This window comes from Elgaria multicarinata, chromosome 6 (genome assembly GCF_023053635.1).
Source record: "Elgaria multicarinata webbii isolate HBS135686 ecotype San Diego chromosome 6, rElgMul1.1.pri, whole genome shotgun sequence".
Lineage (NCBI taxonomy): Eukaryota > Metazoa > Chordata > Lepidosauria > Squamata > Anguidae > Elgaria > Elgaria multicarinata.
Window position 1 is genome coordinate 35,192,473 of NC_086176.1, and position 20,807 is coordinate 35,213,279.

Below are 20,807 nucleotides of genomic sequence, written 5' to 3' on the forward strand. Positions count from 1 at the left end.
GTACAACCATGGAAATCTCTGAGTAATGGAAATGCTACCCGCAGAGTTTCTGCTGGTTGTTGGGCCTGAAACAGGCCATGTCAGTGACATGTCAGGGGCAGCCTTGGGTTTGCAGGATCAAAAGCCACTTTGTTCCCCTGATATACCCTTGCATTGGACCCCCAAATTATGCCAGCTGAAGGGGGAGGAGAGGACAGGGAAGTCCTGTTGCACGAGATGGTGGGATCTAACCCCTGGATATCAGGTTTGGACATTACAATAAACTATCCTTTCCTGGATAACTTCGGCTATGGGGCGGTATATAAATGTAATAGATAAATATTAAATTTACCTGCTTGCATAAAAAGAGGTTTGAAGCAAGAGCAAATTGGCTACATGAACCAGAATGCTGCTTTTCCACAGTAAGGCAGGAATACTGGGAGTTGTAGTACTTGTCTGAACATGCATAGGATTGAGCCTTAAGTGCTTTTGTCCACTTAACAATGCCCTGAAATGATTTAAATGATTTTATATTGTATTGTATATCATGTTGTTTTATACTTTGAATGGTTTTAATTTTTGTGAACCGCCCAGAGAGCTTTGGCTATTGGGCGGTATAGAAATGTAATAAATAAATAAAATAATAATAATAAACCTAGTCAAAATTTTCCAGAATCACCCTCTCTGAGTTAACAGCATAGCATTTTAATAAATAAATAAATAAGCATAAACCTGTAAATATTTGCCTATTTAATTATCCCTTTTACTCTATTCTTTCATATTCCTCAAGCTTTAATTTTATATATAATTTTTCTCAACTGCTCAGTTCTTCTTTAATTCTAGAATCATTCCAGAAGCTTAGAACCAAAACAGACATTACTTTAAATCTGTATCAAGCAGCTCTTGTCATTTTCATTTGTACTCTAGAGTAGGTACAGAGGACCTGATCCAGATCTTAGAAGCCCCCTAACTGCACATGAGGGTTCCTATGCAAATCAGGGGTGCTATGCCTAAAAAAAGACATAGCTGCAAGATACAGACAATGTTATATCTATTTTAGCCTTCAGCTTAACATTCACACATCACTTTATCTGGAGTTGTACCTATTGGCATCCCTGAGAGAAAAAGCAAGAAGTGGTGTATTGATTACAAGTCCCTGTTCTGATTATCTGTGGATAGACAATACATTTACTTAGTTATTACATTTCATTAATGCCTTTCTGCCTAGATACTGACATGAATATGGACGAACACATCTAGACTTGTAGTAAAACAAAAAGTACCTGTTCTATCTAACTTACATGGGAAAGAATAAATAAGCCTGCACAGGGCCAGGCAAAGTTGGTAGTAGGCCGGGCCAGATAGGAAACGTAGGCCCCATTTCAAACTGATCATTACGTATTTTTTTAATCAGTTCTAAATACATAAGAACTAGTACAATTTATAAAAAAGGTTATGGCAAGCACTTTTATTCAAGATATATATATATATATATATATATATATATGACATCACTGTTTCACATTCAGAAATGCTCTCATGCTTTTCTTTGGGCAAATTCATCAACAATAACAGAAAAATCAAGCAAATTTGCCCAGGGGGACTCGGAGAAGCCCCCCCCCCAAAACGTAGGCCCATGCCAACTGCCCCCCCCCCCCCAGCCCAGCCCTGAGCCTGCAGGCCATCCTTATTTTAATGTACCCGTACGTGTATCCAAACATGTTTATCTCATTCACACATTGTATTATATTATATCCTGAATTCTTTTAAAAAATAGATTTCACATATAGAATATAGGGTTGGATTCAGACTTAGTCAGAAGTAACCTAAATCTCTTTGATTTCACTAAGTTTGACAAAGTCTGGATCCAACCTGTAGTACTTAGTTCTTAAAGAGGAATTATTCAAAAAATGATCAGTTGAAGGTTTAGGTTTATGTCAAGTTAGCTTTTAACATATCCAATATTCTGAGGTCCCAGAAATTACTGCTGTGTTGAGGATAAGTGCAATGCACATTCTCAAAGGCAGCAACCGCATATGTGTGTGGTGTGTGTAGGGGTAGGTGGGAGGGGTGTCTCCTCAAATATTGTTTGGCTTATTTTTATAGTATAATCCTGACATGATGCAGGCAGTGGGATTTGCAACTTTCCCTCCTAGCTTCAAAAACAGATACACATATTGAAGGAAGAAAAACTGTGACTGCAAAACTATTCCCTTCGGGTATTTGCAAATTAATCCATTTTTTAGGAAGAAATTAGGGATGTGCTCCGCTTCTCCTCGAACCGGAGAAGCAGGAGCAGAGCGGGGGGCTTCGCCTACTCTTAAGGCAGAGGCGAAGAGGATTGGGGGACCCGCGGAGCGGATCGAGGTAAAGGCGGATCCTTCGCCTCGATCCGGAGCTCCGCCAAAAAGGTAAGTGGGGTTTACTTGGTCCTGCCGCTGTCGCTGCCGCCCATGCGGTGACGGCAGCAGGGCCCGGTAAACCCCCCCTCCCTCTTCTCCCTTACCTGCGTCCGTCCGTGGTCCCGCGACTGCTTCAACTGAGCCAGAGCCGCGGGACCACGGACGGACGCAGGTAAGGGAGAGGAGGGAGGGGGGTTTACCTGGCCCTGCTGCCACCGCCGCCTCCCGTGCGGCGACGGCGGCAGAGCCAGGTAAGGGACCAACGGGGAGGGGGGTGTTACCTGAGTCCGTCGTGGCCCATCCCAGCTTCACTAGAGCCCGCGGCTCAACCAGGAAGTGTAGGCCGCAATCGGGGCCTACAGTTCCTGGTTGAGCCGCGGGCTCTAGTGAAGCTGGGATGGGCCGTGACGGACACAGGTAAGGGGGAGGAGGGAGGGGGCCTTACCTGACGCCACTCCCCGCCACTGCGGAGCTCCGATTCGGAGCCGGAGCTCAGCAGCGAAGCGGAGTGGCCCCCAGGCGGATCGAGGCGGGGCAGAGCAGACCTGATCCGCAATTTGCGGATCGGCCACAAAGAGGATTGGGGGGGTCCGTGCACACCCCTAGAAGAAATCTAAAAGCCTTTCACCTCAGCTCTTGTCAACTACACAAAAGAGAAATGGAATTTCTATTTTTGGTTTTGAGCCATCATTTGTGCCTAAATCCCAACATGTTTGGTTAGGAAACTTTTAAAATTATTATTATTATTATTACTTATTTATATAGCACCATCAGTGTACATGGTGCTGTACAGAGTAAAACAGTAATGTATTTCACAAGTATGCATACAAAATCATGTATCTTTTTTTAAAATGTAAACGTATTAAAATGAAAGTAGTTTTAAGAGAGACTAAAAATACCAAGATAAATAGATGAAAAATACATTCCCAGTAGCTAAAGATTGTATGTTTGATAGGTCTGTTAATACCTATCCAAAGGTGGGGGGATTCTAGTTCAATTACTCATCAGGGATTCTGAAGATATAGCTTTCTATTTGAAAGACGAAAATGACAGAAAATTGAGTTTGTAGCTTTCTATTTCATATAAATTAGAAATAATTGGCATTCTAATGGCACAAATGGCACCACTTTACGCAATGGTAAGTGCACTTTCTGTATGGGAAACTTTATTTTAGAATAATAAAGAGGCTTTTATTGTGATACGTTTTAAAATACTTCTAACAAAATTTCCAAATAGGGATTACAATATTTACTTTGGAATAAAATTGAGAGAAATATTTACAGGGTGAATAAAGTTGCCATCTCTTACTCTTGACAATGGACATTTCCCTTTAAATCTCTAGTTGAAACTTGAGAAAAAGTTGTGATGCCTTCAATCTGTATAACCCCATCTTCCCATGAGTGAAGTTAATGGACTACTTAGGATATCTCCTGAAAAGTCATTGTTTTCATGTATATTTATTATATTTTTAGAAAAAATCTACCCCACTTTTCAGCTTCCCAAGATGGCCTCCAGATTAAAAATACACAAAATACAACAAAAATATATAATACAATAATACATGCAGTACATAAATTAAGTCAGGTGGGCTGAGGGCAGATTAGGGTCTACTGGTTGATCTCTGGTTCACATGAAGTAGATCAGTAAGGATTTATTCTCTGAGCCCCAATTGTTTAACAATAACAAAAGCAATTTTACTCTTTTCTTTCTCTCCCACCCCCAGCCCACAACTATTATACTGTTGAAAAGAAGAAAGTTGTTGTGGGTGGGGAGTGAATTTTTGTGTGGCCAAACCAGGACTTCTGTTCTGGTACTGAAAACAAATTCCTGTGCTTATAATTCTTTAATTCAAAGTATGTGTCTTTTGCTCCTGCTTGCAGATGGTGGATGTCAATGTTCTGGTAAAGAACAAAGCAAATCCTGCAAGCCTGACGTTTACCCGTTCCTGAATTAAATATTAAAACAACCATATGAAAACAACTATATAAAAATACTGGGTCAGTTTAAAAATACATCACCAGAAGTACAAGAAGTTAAAACAAGTTCAAAGCACAGTGTAATAAAAATGTGTTTTCTACTCTGCTAAAACTCAAGAGAGAAGGGACCAGTCAAACCTCTTTTGGGAGGGAGTTCCAATCTGTCTGCCATCACCTAGAAAGCTTGCTCTCATGACCCTGTCAAACACATCTCTGAAGTGTGACAGAGCATAGAGCAGGGGCTCAAATGTTGAACACGGTGCACAAAGTAGGTTCATGTGAGAGGAGATAACCTTCAGATAACCTGGCCACAAACTGTTTAGTGCTTTATAGGTAAAAACCAATTGTATCCAGAAATGAATGGAAAGCCAATACTAAAAAGAACAGATGTGAAATGTTCTGAACAGCAAACACCAGAAACCGCCTGCTGTATTTTTGCACCACCTGGAGTTTCCAGCTGGTGCACATAGAATGCATTGCACTGGTCCAATCTGGATATGAGTAGGTCATTAGGGACAGTGAGCAGATCTGCATGATCCAGGAAAGGCTCAAGCTGAGCAAAGGTGCTCCTGGCCACAGCTTGGGCCTCTGGGACCAAGTCTGGATCCAGGAACACTCCCAGACTGGGGACTTGATTCATTTTGTTTTTTGTATATAACCATTGTATCACAATTGAGTATATTACATTGTGTGCCTTGATTACTTCCAGAAGAATCAAGATTGCATTAATTCAACATGTTGCGATGGCCATATAATTATTCAATCTGTCACTCCGCAGATATATTTCTCTCCAAAGGTGTTAATTTATACAAATATGCAAGATTTTAAAATGATAAAACTTGACACAGATTTCCCAGCACATTTCAAGAGGAGAATTGATTTTCATACTGGATTTCAGTAATTCCTCTAAATAGGCAGAACACACCTCCGATTCCATAAGGGAGCTCATTAGAAGTGAAAGGGGGCAGCATCCATCATCCCTCACTTCAAATTTGGTATTTCCCATTTGTGGCAAATGATCTCTCATTCCTTGACTGAGCAGAGTGGGAAGATGTGGACAGGAACATGGGAGGTCTGGTGCTGTGCTTGTGCAACGTGGGGAGCAAGGCTCTTTTATGCACAATGAGGCTTGCTCTGTGAACACACTGCTTCCACACTGGGTTGGAATGAAGCCACTGTGATTGACCTTGTACTTTGTTTCTGTAAAAAGAAATAGAACAAATTGCATAAATGCGCATTCTCATTTCCACAGAAATGTGGCATAGACAACTGCTACATGGCCTGATAGAATACACCTAAAAATCTAATATCTTTGACCAGCACACGTTTCTGTGTGAATATACAAGTGGAATACTCATGTCCTTGTACACTAGCATAAACTGGTTCTAAGGCCATGGCTAGACCAGGCCTATATCCCAGAATCATCCCGGGACCATCCCTATGCATCCAAATGACACACAGGGGATCCCGGGAGCAGGCAGGGACGACCCCTTCATTTGCCTGGGACAATCCTTAGGTCTAGCTAAGGCCTATGAAAGGTATCACCTTGCCAGTTTGTATCTCATAATTATTTATTATGCAGCTGTTGGCAGATCCCTTGATTTGATTTGATTTGTCTTAGGCCTTAGCAAGACCTAAGTTTTATCCGAGGATCATCCTGGGGTCATCCCAGGATGACACACAGGGGATCCTGACACACAGGGGATCCTGACACACAGGGGATCCTGGGATCAGGCAGGGATGACCTTGGGACGATCCCGGGATAAACCTTAGTCTAGCTAAGGCCTTTGTAGTTAGAAATGAAGATTCAGGATGAGTTGATAATGTTGCAGTTTCCCTATGAAAATTGCAGCTATTACTTGATGTATTTCCAATTTGCAAAGGACTGATACTGCATCCTCATGAATGTTGAAAATGGTATTTCATGTTGAATGTCTTGTATGTTGGTAATGATACCAAATATAATCCAAATTTGTTGGATCCTTCTGTTATATGGTACTATTGAGACAGTGGGAGAAGGAAAATGTTTAGCATCCTGGGGCTAAAATTATGCTGCAGAGTAGTTTCCCCACGGATTGTATGCTGTGATGGGGCACATCAGGAAGAAGTGCCTGAATGTATTAAGTTGTAGCCACAAAACATCTGTTAATTCCTATTTAGTAAAATAATCTGAGTAATATTTGGGGTGCCAGTTTATGCGTTCTAATTATATAGGGTGGTCTTCTGCTAAAGGTAAGGCAGGACATATTTGATAAATAAATGGATTTTGAATGCTAATTGAAATGTATAATTTCAAAATAAAATCTTCTTGTTTCTTGCTGTTTACACAGAATGCAATGAGAATGGGTTGAATCCAGAGTTGTGGTCAGCTGAGTTCTGCTCGCATTGGCAGACAAGGGTGGGACAGCATTTTTCACCAATTCTTCCTTCCTGCAAACCCCCCCCCCATACCTCGTAAAATACTGAGGTTCAGGGGTCTTTTGGAACAGAGTGGGAGGGGAACTGCAGAGGAAGAAAGAATTGGTAAAAATGTGTACCTCTTTTTCCAGTGGGGAGCCTGTGCTGCCTCCTGGAGTCTTTTTATTTATGGAAGACAGGTTTGAATCCAACCCAGTGACAGTTTCTGCATTATTTCAGTGGGTGAATTCACATCTGTGATATCAGAATTTTAAATGAAATTGAATAATGGCCTCAGGCTAGTGTGACCTTTTTAGACTTGAATTAATGGCACTGATGACGCCCTTCAGATCACTAGCAGTGCCAGTGAGCTGTGTTCATATTGTCTTCGTGTTTTTTCCTATTGTTTTATGTTTGCTAACTTGAACCTTACCTTATTTCTCTGTGCATCTCTTCCGTCAGTGGCATAATATGATTGCTTCTCAAACAATGCTGGATATCTGGTATACCTTCTCTTAAATATATATTTTCATTCTATGGTTTGGATCATATGGCACGAAGTCTTTCTCTTTTTTCTGTTCCTTCAGAATCATCTTGGATTCAAGTACATGATCATTCATCCCAAATATTCTTTTTCTTCTCATCAATGCTTTCCACAAACACTTCTTTTGTCTCCCTCCTTCTCAATTATTTTGTCTGTCTTAGATTTACATTACGCCTTCGTAATCCACTTGTCAAGACCTCTTCAACATTAAGGATAAGCCATCTTTCTAGAACCCAAGGAATATTAGATTCCTTGGGTTCTAGAATCTCTGGGTTCAATTAAATCTCTGACTTGGTTTGTACACATGGTTGTAACACAAGGATTGTTGGCAGATGATCAAACAAAGCACAGTTTATTTTCTCAATCCCTGGGTTGTTGTTACCTTCCTCCGCCCTCTTTTTTCCTGTATCCCAAATGGAGCCTCTTTTTTCCTGTATCCCAAATGTAGAGTGGCTGTTTTGTGGTGTTGGATTTTGTTTTGTTTTTACCAATATTGCCTGCTGTAGCCTGATGAAACTACCCACGGACAACCCAGAGTTCTGGGTTCACATATAACAACAACCCATGCTTTTAAAAACCCAGAGTTCACAACCCAACAACAAACATTAAGTTCTCTTTCTGGTTTGTTAGCATGGCTGGGTTTGCACAGAGTTCAGCAACCCATACCACCAATTAGCATTATGTGCAAACACAACCATTATCTGCATATGAAGCTGCTGCAAATCCCTTGCAGCAAGAAGTAGGAAGTGGCACTGTGAGGTATGTTGTACATCTTTCAAAAAGAACTGTGTGGTATGAAATGCCCTATCTCCAACGCCACGCTGAATTCCATACTTATGCCAGAAATGCAGCTAGTGGACAACCAATCCATGTAACCCAATAGATTTCATGAGAAAGTTGAATGTCAGTTAAAATCCAGTGCAAAAGTGAGCCATTGATTTGCACTCATGCAAATACACCATTCCTCCTAACTTGATGAAGAGTGTAAAGTAGTTGTCTGACAGTTGCAGACACATAATTGATCATGCCTGCCAACTTACTTCAAGAGAATCATCTCCATTACCTAGGGTGACCATATGGAAAGGAGGACAGGGCTCCTGTCTCTTTAACACTTGCATAGAAAAGGGAATTTCAGCAGGTGTTGTTTGGAAGGAAAGGAACCTCTCGTGCAAGCACTGAGTCATTACTGACTCTTGGAGGGACGCCAGCTTTCGCTGACATTTTCTTGGCAGGTCTTATAGTGGGGTGGTTTACCATTGCCTTCCCCGGCCGTTATTACCTTTCCCCTAGCTAACTGGGTACTCATTTTACTGACCTCGGGAGGATGGAAGGCTGAGTCGACCCGAGCCGGCTGCCTGAAACCAGCTTCCGCTGGGATCGAACTCAGGCCGTGGGGAGAGTTTCAGCTGCAGAAACTGCTGCTTTACTGCTCATTTTTATACCACCCAATAGCCGAAGCTCTCTGGGCGGTTCACAAAAATTAAAACCATGAAAAGCATAAAACAACCAACAATTTAAAAACATGAACACAGAATACAATATAAAAAGCACAACCAGGATTGTGCATGACCAGATACAAAAGAGGGCAGGGTTCCTACAGTTTTAACTGTTGTGATGAAGAGGGAATTTCACCAGGTGCTGCGTGCATGCAAATAACACCTGCTGAAATTCCCTTTTCTATACAACTGATAAAGATACAGGAGCCCTGTCCTTCTTATATGGTCACCCTACATTACCAGTCACTACCGCCGGACAATGTTAGAGGTTTGAGGTTTGTTTTTGTTTTTTAATTTCTAAAATAATTTTACTTTAAAGGTTGAGCACTTTCTTCTCTGCTCTTCCAGATAAAATAAGCAGATAAGCAAAAAGACCCTTTTGCAAGACTGCCCCTTTCTTCACTGTTTCTCTTCTTAAAGATCCTTTAAAATGTGTCCCTCCCTTCATGTGACAGGGGAGAATGTGAACTTGGTTTTCACACAGAGCAACAGAAGCCTTCAGAAGCAAGAGTCATTTTGACCGTTGTCATAGTAGTGTTCTGATCAGGCTTAGCTGGCAGAAAGCACTACAAGAAAAGTTGCTCCCTTCTTTCCTTAAAAGATTACCATTACAAATTCAAATTGACTTTAAGCCTAAATAGTGTTAATATAGGATGGCACGCAAGAGTTAATTATTCTAAAATGAAATGAACATTCTAGCAAATGCAGACATGTATAGGCAAGATACATTTCATTTTTAGAAGGAAACAACACCTTCGACCTTTTAGCAATAACAAATTATCATAATATCTTAGATCTGAAAGCAAAAGAGAGAGTGTTATGGAAATGTGCTTGAAGTAAGAGCAATTTTAGGTGAGAACAGGCAAGAACAATTGAAAAGAGCAAAATAATGGATTTTTCCATTAAAAGAAGGAGAATTTATTCTAAAGTTCTATTATCCAATGATTAGAGATCCACAGATTTTCAGTCTTGGTAGTCAGTGATATATCCTCGGAAATGTAATTCCCTCTGCACAAAAATTGCCCTTTCTTCTGGATAAGGAGCATTTAAGTTACAAGGAACCACTATATTGCACCCACCTACATGGTGCTTGAATCTAAATTTTACCAGAGGGGTGTTGCCATCTCTTAGAGACAAAATATAGCGACATTTTCATTACAGTTCATTGTAATATAAAAACATAACATTGTGGAATGTAAAAGAGACCCTACATAGCTAATCCAAAAGTTTACATTTTATAAGCCTCTGGCACATTCAGCAATATTTTGTGTTCAAACCAGCCTACACTAGATGATTAGGTGATTCTTGTGAAAAACATAATTATGTGCCATTCCAACAACCTGTGTTTACTTACACTGCAGAAATTGCTGTGAATTTTATTAAGAATGTGTGAAAGCATGTCAATTACCTTGAATGTCTTCTGGTTCCTTATCTTTGTGTCTTTTACTATGATGTTGTAGAGCTTGGATCATATGGAAAGCTAAAATATTATGACACAATGACTGAAGAAGGTAAGACATATTTTAGAATTTTTGTGTCAACATTTTTTTACTCTTTAAACAACTCTATTGTTACTTTTTTCCTCTTTTTGAGGCTTTTCAGTTCCTCTCTGCATGATTTCACTGACATAGTGTGATGTGTTACCATACTTATTAACTTTTTTTATTAACCTTAACATTTTTATCAACCTGCATTTTCCTTTTTTTATTGTCATACAGCAAATACAGTTTTTTTCTTTAAGATGGCACACATTTTGACTAATGTATATATTAATATACACAGACACACTTTAAAAACTTCATTCTTCAATTAAGATGCTTATTTTTATTTGCATTACAATTCTAAAAGAATTTTTAATCTCACTTTTTGTCTCTGATACATAAAGGCTAGAAGTTGACCTTTTGATTCTGCAAACACATATGTGTATATAGTCATAACTTCTTTCAAATACTCAGTAAATTAACTGGAATGATTTTGTTGAGGTGAGGTAATAATATGCAATTAACATATTAGTGAAAATAAAGTTAAGTTTAATTGCAGTGTGGCCAGTTTAGCTTCAACCCAAATATTCACACAAAACTGGTTTTGGTAGGTTGAGTTAAATGTATGGTTTTCAAACTCTGTCCTAAAGATCTTTGAAGTTCTTTGAGAGCTTATTAGGGTTTCTTCAACAAAAAAATCGATAAAGACAAACAATCTTCACTGAAAAAGAAACTTGCCTTCCATTAGCAATTATCACCTACACGAAGCCAGAGGAGAGTGCTGGGTCTCACACTTTCAGTTCAGGTATGGCCATAGTAAGGCCCATCAAGTCTGACTAATGTCCTCCACACACTGGGCTGGTTCACATGACACCACAGCCTATTGTGGGTTAATTAACCCTCGAGTAGCTGTAGGCATGCTGGCCACCATTTTGAATATTCAACTCCTGACTGTTAGCAGTTGTGTCATACGAATTTGCCCAACCTCCGAACCTGAGTTAAACAACCCTCACATAACCCATGGTCTGTTGTTGAACCATCACATAATCCCTGGTGGCCAGGTTCACACATGACAACCCTCAACTGGGGGTTGCATATGCAATCTGGCACCCCTGGGCACCGTGGTTCATCACGGGTTAAATAACCCATGGTGAGATATGGTGTGTGAACCAGGTCACTAAGGGCTTTGCTAGACCTGCCAGGATAAGCCAGCAGGGAGGCAGGGCGACAGCGCGTTGATGTTAGCGTGCGCTGCCCGGGCTTCCAGACGCGGGACGCGCAGGGACGTCGGGATCCCTGCAGCGTCCGCCATTTTTAAAAAAAGTTTAAAGGGGCCACGTGCGGCCTGAAGACTGCAGAGAAGGTAAGGGTTTTTTTTTAGTTAACCCCCCCATCTGCTCCTGATCTCTTCCTGATCTTTCTCTCCCTCCGTGTCCTGTGTGTCGTCTCTCCTTTTCCCTCCGTGTGTGTGTGTGTGTGTTCTGTGTCGTCTGTGCTCCCTTCTCCCCCCCCCCAGGATCTCCCCCCCCCGGCCGATGGGCACAGCGCTCAGCGCTGTGGCCAGTCCGCGGCTTTTTGCGGCTACTCGCGAGTAAGCGAGTAGCCGCAAAAAGCCACGGAAGTCTCTAGACGTTCCGCAGCTCTGGCCTCAGGCCGGGGCTGCGGAAAAGGCGCGCCATAAGCGACCGCTTATGGCTTGTTAGAGGAGGCTTCAGTGCGGCCTGGAGCCGGATTCCCCTGTGCGTCATGTGGAATCACAGCAGGGAAACCGGCTCTCAAGGCGCGCTAAGGCCTCGTCTAGCAACGCCCTAAGTGTGCATCCAGAATATGGCCTAAGGAACCTTTGCAGCATTCTGCGGTTCTATAGCAGATGCAGAGCAGTTTCTCAGCAGATGAAGTGGTGTGCAAAGGGGTCCACAAAGGTAGAAAGTTTGAAATCTACTGAGTTTAAATGAAATAAAATGATTTAATGTTGGAAATATTTTTTTCTGGATCAAGTCTTGAATAAATTTTGGAAACCAGGTCTTCATGCCTAACTAGCTCATTGGAGTTGCTGTATGATCCTCAAATGCAAATATTCTGTGTTTGTAAATATGCACAGTTTAAGTGAACCTCACCAAAGAGGCAAGACATGTCTTAAATCCATTGTATATTGAACATCAATCCCAATATGAAGTTTTTGCTTTATGGATTTAGTTTTGAAGTGCACCCCGTTGATGTATTATGACAATCAGCCTTCGTAGAACCAAAACAGAACTTGTTCCACTTCTGGCAATGGCGGGAAGAGAACTGTTCTGAGGAAGTTGGCCCTGCCCTCATAATGCACACTTTAGAACAGCCTTCCCCAAACATAGTGCCCTCCAGATGGTTTGGACTCCAGCTCTCAGCATCCCTGATCATTGTCCATGCTTGGTAGGGCTGTTGGGAGTTGAAGTACTAAACATCAGGAGGGCACAAGGTTAGGGTTAGGCTGCTTTAGGAGAACACCTTGCTGTGAAACCATATGAAGGAAGAGAAACTGAGGAGTGGCATTAGAAGTATACTGAAGTTTACGGCTCAGATTCTCTTGATTTCCATAATCCCAAGTTTATTCCATTTCTAAAGGAAGGAGAAAGGGAGCAACAGCTGTTGCAATATTGACGACTCAGCAGTCTCGGAGATCAGTAGAAATTCAGAGAGGATGGGGGCATTCATGTTTTTGTCTCTGCATTCATGTTAACCAGGCAAAATGTTTTAGGGAACACTTGTTTGCTGATATAATGTGGAATTTCCCTCCTAAGAACGTAAGCAGAGTCCCGCTGGATCAGACCAAAAGCCTATGTAGTCCAGCAGTCTGTACACACAATGGCCAAACAGATGCCCATGGGAAGCCCACAAGCAGGACATGAGTGCAGCAGCATCCTCCTGTTTGTGTTTCCAGCACTAGCATATAGAGGAATAGCTTCCAACGCTCTTAGAAGCTGCGAAGAATAAATGACCCTGTGCCCTTTGAACTGAAAAAAATATTTGTACGCTCATGTTAGTTACATGACATGGTTTTGTGCTGAATGGATTTGAAAGAGGAAGCGAGAGTGGCTTTCTGCTGCAACGTATATCCATGGTTTCCTGGGAGCGGGAGCAAAATAGTCGTTGACATTTTGTTCTTAGTTGCTGTACGTAGAAATTATTCTTCCTTGGGAATCTTTCATAACTATAAAAATAATTTTACATGAAGCATTTGCAAGAGCAAGTGGAGATATATCCATCGATGTCCACGCAGAAGTCCATGGATAGCCATGTCCATGGATAAGCTTAAAGGATGCCCCTGCTTTCCCCCATCCTCACTGATTCTCGTAAATGTGGTTATTATACATGACAAAAATAAGGATTGGTTTTCCTGCAAACATTTTGCTTCCCTCTCAAAATCCATCCCTCTGATCCCTTGCTTTTTCAGTATGCAGAGGGTTGCATTGGCCTGCTTGGCTTTTGTGATTTAGCTGTGGCAATACAGCTATTGTGGTGCAGCCAATGGACCACAGCAGTATCTGCTGAGGGAAGCAAAGACATCTGCCTTATGGGCGAATTCTCCATTGGGCTGTCTTCAAGTTCTGAAAGCTCTATAGGCTGTCATGCAAAGGGACTGAAATGGCTTCTGTCCCTATTATGGCTCTGGCAAACCAAGTGTCTTTATGACCCAACACCACTGTCTTTGGGAGGGGGCAGGTGCAACTGTCTGTACATCAGCCCCATGGCTGCAAGAGCAACAGGGATGATGTTACACCATCACCCAACTACAGGGTCAGATTGTAAAGCTGTGTTGCTGCAACTTGAACAAATTGCTTTGTGTACATCCACCATTTTCTTCACAATTTGTTTTTCTGTTCATATACAGATCTGTGCTTGTTTCACTGTGAGGATTCTTTTTAGTGTTGAATTTTCCATCGCATTAGGATAAATGAATTACCAATCCAAATTTCAATAATGGTTTATTTCTTCATATCTCTTTCTTGTTGTGGCTTTTTAAATGGTCCGGCTTTCTCTTTTTGAAGTTTAATATTTGCCTAACCTGTGAATTGTTGTTACCTTCTCTTGTCGTAAATGTTCCTATTTCCAAGTTTACCATGTCTACCAAATGCATTGTTCTGTGTAAAACCAATAGTAACTTTAAAAAAACCAACAACTCTGAAATTGTCATTGTAAAATGATAGCAATACTTCTGGATAGGTGCATGTTGCAGCTTCCATCTAGAAAGTTAACGTGTATGGGTGCCTACCATATTTGTTAGATATCTATATTTAATAATATGATTATGTACAACCCAGCTATCCTCTGTTTTCTAAAAAAATAAAAATAAGTATTTTAGAAGACTGCAAAAGATACATTTCTATAAATTAATCTGAGCCTCAGGAAGCTTGATTTATCAGGGAGGAATTTGTTAATTAATTTGTAACTCAGAAATGTAATGAAAAGGGAAGCGGAAAGGAGATTTCTCTTCCACCTTCCACAAGCATTGGGATGTCCACCACTGCCTTCTGCCCGTCATTATATTTGACTAGTATCCATACCTCAGTCCCTATCTTAATTTTGAATGCATTAAAAATAACGCATTAAAAGTAATGCTAAACCTCAAGAACAAAGACTAAACTAAGGCAAGAATGTATGTCTTAGTGTGGAAACATTTGAAAGCAGTTCATATTTATGACTATTTATTTATTTCATTTTTAAACTGCTCATCAGCCGAAGCTCTCTGCGCAGTGCACAATAAAAAACCATAAAATACAAGTATAAATTTAAAACATTGAAAGTTTAAAAGGCAATATAAAACCAGCTTAGAGTGACCATATGAAAAGGAGGACAGGGCTCCTGTATCTTTAACAGTTGTATTGAAAAGGGAATTTCAGCAGGTGTCATTTGTATATATGGGGAACCTGGGGAAATTTCCTCTTCCTCACAACAGTTAAAGCTGCAGGTGCCCTGCCCTCTTTTAAATCTGGTCATTCTAGTATAGTTCCTGCAGCTTTTACTGTTGTGATGAAGAAGAAATTTCACCAGGTTCTCCATATATACAAATGACACCTGTTGAAATCCCCTTTTCAATGCAACTGTTAAAGATACAGGAGCCCTGTCCTCCTTTTCATATGGTCACCCTAAACCAGCTACATTAAAGACCAAGGAAAGCCTGTGTAAAAGGATATGTCTTCAGGAGACGTTTAAAATATATTATGTTTTCCGCCTCCCGAACCGCTACATGGGTTTTCGGATGTGAACAGTTGTGCCATGAAACATTTGTTAGACTTTAGGCTTCCACAGTTTTCTTAGGTAGCAAGCAATTGAATTCAGTGGGACTTACTTCTGACTCATCGTACATAGGATTGAGCTGTGGTTCCTGCTTCAAAATCACCCTTTCTGGAATCTGTCTCCTGGGAATGCAGAAAAGGCAAAGCATAGCAATCATTCTATTAATAAAAGTTGGTGTTAATTCAGATACATTGCATCAGTCTGAGTTAATTGAAACTAAATCAGTATGTCCCCTTTGTCTAAAGCGCTGTCTCCCAAAGTTGCAGATATTTATGATGATGATTATATATATATATATATATATATATATATATATATATACACACACACACACACACACACACACACACACACACACACACACACACACATTCCCAATGTGTGTTTGTGTGTGCAGTTTTTTGAGGGTGGGGTGGGGTGGGCACATTCTCTTCAAGTTGAAAGAATACAGCATGGCATGCCTTTGCTGTGTGAAGCAAAAAGCTGAGGCGTTGGTCGAGGAATAGCTGTGCTTTAACAAAGGTGCTCTTTTCTTTCAGGAAAGTTCAAAGAAAGGGCATCAATTCTTCATAAGATGGCCAAAAAGTGCCAGGAGGAGGATGGTGGAAAACGGAATGGAACTGCTAATCATGCTGGTACGTGTATGAGTAGAGCCTTGATTGGGATTATCATGCTTGCAAGAAGTTTAAAACTTTTCCTACCAGCTGCATATTTTCCTAAATCTGTCCCTCCCCCTGAACAGAGGGCCAAAGAAGAAAAACAATTTTCATTTGCACCAGGGGAGTCTACATATTTAACATATCATGTAGTTTAGCCCTTATTATGCTTTTTATGCGTTACTGAAGAAAATACTACATTAAAAAACTCCAGATGGTACCCCTTATATGTTAGGGTGACCTTATAAAAAGGAGGACAGGGCTCCTGTATCTTTAACAGTTGTATTGAAAAGGGAATTTCAGCAGGTGTCATTTGCATGCATGCAGCACCTGGTGAAATTCCCTCTTCATCACAACAGTTAAAGCTGCAGGAGCCCTGCCTTCTTTTGTATCTGGTCAGTCTACCAATCCTCCTGCAGCTTTAACTGTTGTGGTGAAGAGGAAATTTTACCAAGTGGTTCATGCATACAAGTGACACCTGCTGAAATTCCCTTTTTCAATACAACTGTTAAAGATACAGGAGCCCTGTCCTCCTTTTCATATGGTCGCCCGATTATATGTGTATTGCTAAATACTATGCATCTCTTTGTGGCATCTGTTCAGCCCATTGTAGATGAGACATCTTGGTGTCTGCAATGCATCTAACTGTGGATAACAACCTAATTATGTTACCCAGGATGGAAATCAGAGAAAGAACTACCCTTCATTTTTATGGGATTTTTTTCACTTTACATTTTCTTTAAGATTAGATTATCCCCTTTGATCATCTCAGCCAATTATGACCAACCTAATTGGCTCATTTGTAGTTTGCCAATTGGAGTGTGTTTGTGTATGTATCCCCAGTTAAAGGAGACTAACTGGGTTGTACTATCACACACACACACATTTTTCTTAGAGACTTCCTGGATGTCAGGGATACACTGCAGATGAAGCAGCACTTTCCATAGCTTTTGTGTCCTTCACCCATTCATGGGTATTTATATTGCGTGTTGAGTTGTCCTGGGATTTATTTGCACCCATTAACTGAATCCCAGGAGAATCCCAGAGCATCGCTGTTAGTTCTGCATTAGCACAATAAATGTCTACAATATTTGCAAAGTGGGGCCATGCTGCAAAGTCCCTGTCCTATTGCATAATTGGGGATGGGGAACCTGCCAGTTCAAACGTTTGAGCAGCTTCCTCCCTGGCTCCTATGAGGTTCCCATGTCTGCAAGAGATCATTCTGAAAGAGATGCAAGATAAGAGAGTATTGTCTGTGGGACAGCAGCCACATAAAAAAGGCTTGAGTGATAATTTTTTTGCCATGATAATGACCCTTTCTACACCTAAGAATTATCGCAGGAAAATGGAGGGATTGTCCCTGGGATGATTGCACAGGGATGATCCTGGGACGATCCTGGGATAAACGGCTGGTGTAGTCATGGCCATTGGAGTAAAGAACAGATTGCAAAGATGTTGTCTAATTATGCGAACAGTGTTGAATCTCATACAAAGTCCATTGGCTTCAGTAGGTTTAAGATGGAGTAGCTTTGTCTCAAATAAAATATTTGGGCTTAACCGCAACATGGAAGCTAACTATGAATGTTGTAAAAATAAAGAGGTTGTTCTCAAATTTACCTTTGTTTCTTTTGTTTTTCATTTGTGGATTATGCTTCAGAAAAAATTGAAGTTGAAGTGACACCACCAAACGATGGACCAATGCAAAATGGAAATGTCGTTGGTGCAGACGAGGTTGGTCTCTCATTTTTCTTCCCCTCTTTCCGCCATCTCTGTTAAATGTATTTATTCCTGATTTTATGTTATATAGAAAGTACCTCAAAAGGGTAACATGATAGATGTTCATAGAACTATGAGCAGTGCAGAGAGAAAGAGAAACAGAGAAATTCTTCTCCCTCTTTCAGTACTTGGACTCGTGATCAGCAGTAAGTGTATGATGTAATGTTCATTTTAGAAAGCTTGTGTTATTGGCCACAAGCTTAGATGACTATTGAATGCAGTGATTCCCAAGCTTGGATGTTGGGAACTACTTCATGACCTCCAAACGTTACTGAATTGCATCTTCCCATCATCTCCAACCAGCATGGCCAATGGACAGAGAAGACAGAAGTTGTAGTCACAGAGATCAAATCTAGGGTGACCCTATGAAAAGGAGGACAGGGCTCCTGTAGCTTTAACAGTTGCATAGAAAAGGGAATTTCAGCAGGTGTCATTTTGTATATATGGAGAACCTGGTGAAATTTCCTCTTCATCACAACAGTTAAAGTGCAGGAGCTATACTAGAAAGACAAGTTTTAAAAGAGGGCAGGGCACCTGCAACTTTAACTGTTGTGATGAATAGGAAATTTCATCAGGTTCTCCACATATACAAATGACACCTGCTGAAATTCCCTTTTCTATGCAACTGTTAAAGATACAGGAGCCCTGTCCTCCTTTTTATATGGCCATCCGAATCAAATCTATCCAATGATATAGTTGTTATAGCTAGATACCTCCAAATACTGATGCCGCATTCAACAAGGAAGATCCTTGCTTCCATACCCTTGGTAAAATCCAGCTGGTCACTGCTCTAAACAGAATTAGGGGATTAGGTGGAACTTTGGTCCAGTCCAATAGAGCTCTTCATATATTTCACCATTTCTTACTAAAAATGGAAGGGGGAACTCTTATGAACTCAAGAGGAAAAATATGCTCTTGAGACCATTTGTCTTAGAGATCAAGGAGAAAGATGCTTTCACAGAAGCTGGTATAACAGTGCAGTGTGATATGTAGTACCTGGGACATTTTTTAGTTCTGTTGAATTATGACTTTATTCAAGGCAAGGACAAAGTTAGCAATGCTTCCTGCAAGGGTACATTTCTAGCATGTTGCCTAGGGAATTACGTACACACCACCTGGCAACATGAATAGAGACTATTTCATTGCTCTGAGCAAAATGTTTTCTCCTAAGACTGCAGCCTGTCAGCTGTGATTAACGGGATGGATAAAAGGATGTGTTTGCAGATTTTGCCACATTCTCCTATTCTAGATATGTGTTTGCAAATCCGAATTCTCCTATTATAGATACGGTGCTAAACTGCACTATAAAACAAAGAACGAAATAGGGATGCTGTCTCATGTAAGCGAGAGGGGGGGCAGAGGAAGAGGTTGATAAGAATAGGGTACTGAGAAATGTAGAGACTGCAGAAAAGAGGCTGAACAGGTTGAGGGTTAACATTTCCCCACCATCGCTCCGTGACTTTTGTTTAATTGAGACTGCAGCTTATTTGAGGAGAAAACTTTCTTGCAGTCTGAAGGGGCCATGTGCACTTGGTGGGAAAGGGTATGGACAAGTAAGGAAGGCTGATTTTCTGAAGTGCCTTCTGTGACTTTCTAATATTATTATCTCCTAGTGCAGGGCAACATGTGGCCATCCAGACGTTGTTGGACTGCAACTCCCATCAGCCCTAGCTAGCATAGTCAATAGTGAGGGATGATGGGCATTGCCATTCAACAGCATATGGAGGGTCACCATTCACCCACCTCTGTTAAGTGGCATCATTACAGGAAAACCAAAGCAGAGGACTTTTGGCAGTATGCTGTGGGGTGAGGTATGGACCTGGGTCTGAATTTAGGATAAACCAGTTAGAATAACTCTTTCTTACAATATTTTGTGGGCAAGACCACTGTGATTCTAAATATTAATTACAACAAAGAGTCTTATGGAATCTTAATAACTAACAGATTTACTGTGGCATCAGGCTAGGACTAGAGAGACCCACTCACTCAGTGGCTTTGCAGGAGTTGCCAGTTTCCCACCTAAGCTACCTCATAGGCTTGCTGTGAGGATAGAATGAGGGCTGGGGAGTCATGTGTGCTACTCTGAGCTTCTTGGAGGAAGGTCAGTATATGTATGTAATAAATGAATAAACTTCCTTGGTTCTCTATGAAATGGACTCATGAATCTGCCTTTATTCTTCAAAAAAGCTTATGCCACAATAAATCTGTTATTATTTATGATGCCACATCATACCAAAGCACAATTGATCCATTTTTCTTATTAATATTTCATTATATTCTTCTGTTTACATTGGGCATGATCCAGCACGTTAATTTCAGTTAAGCACTTTGATTTCAGAGGAAGAGATTTAAACATCTGATCAGCTCTCCCATTGCATCAAGTGTGATTGAAGAGTGCTTAGCTTTTTCTGAATCTTGCCCTTTGTCTAATAAGGAAGGGTCTTTTTTAGCAAATGAACACAAAAGGATTTAGCATTGAATAAATTAATATGGAAGTCTATTCTTCCTGTAGCTCATGCCTCAGAAATTATTTAGGAAGAACAGAGGCAAAGGGAAGCACAATTGCATCTCATAGAATATTCTATGTGTTGTCATTTTGTGATGTGTGTTTTCTAAGCCCAGTGGAAAAACCTGCAGAGTCAGGAACTCTCATCTACAAAAGCAAAGCACTGAGATGGTCTAATTTCAAATGAACTGTAAGGAGTAGGAACTGGAACAGTTGCAAGTACATCTAACCAGACTAAATTATATAACTAGACCAAAGTAAGGCAGCACACACTTACCTGCAATTATAACTCATTGACATAGTGGGACACTTCTGGG

The 20,807-nt window shown here is 40.7% G+C and overlaps 1 protein-coding gene across 1 annotated transcript in view; it reads left to right on the forward strand.

The window, feature by feature from the left end:
- The window catches only part of SLC24A2 (solute carrier family 24 member 2), a 95,254-nt gene that overhangs the window by 60,347 nt on the left and 14,100 nt on the right, over positions 1-20,807 (forward strand). Inside the window, exons 5-7 of the mRNA XM_063129222.1 lie at positions 10,255-10,305; positions 16,092-16,187; positions 17,866-17,939. Coding sequence (XP_062985292.1) covers positions 10,255-10,305; positions 16,092-16,187; positions 17,866-17,939 — 221 coding nt within the window. The remainder of the gene's footprint in view (positions 1-10,254; positions 10,306-16,091; positions 16,188-17,865; positions 17,940-20,807) is intronic.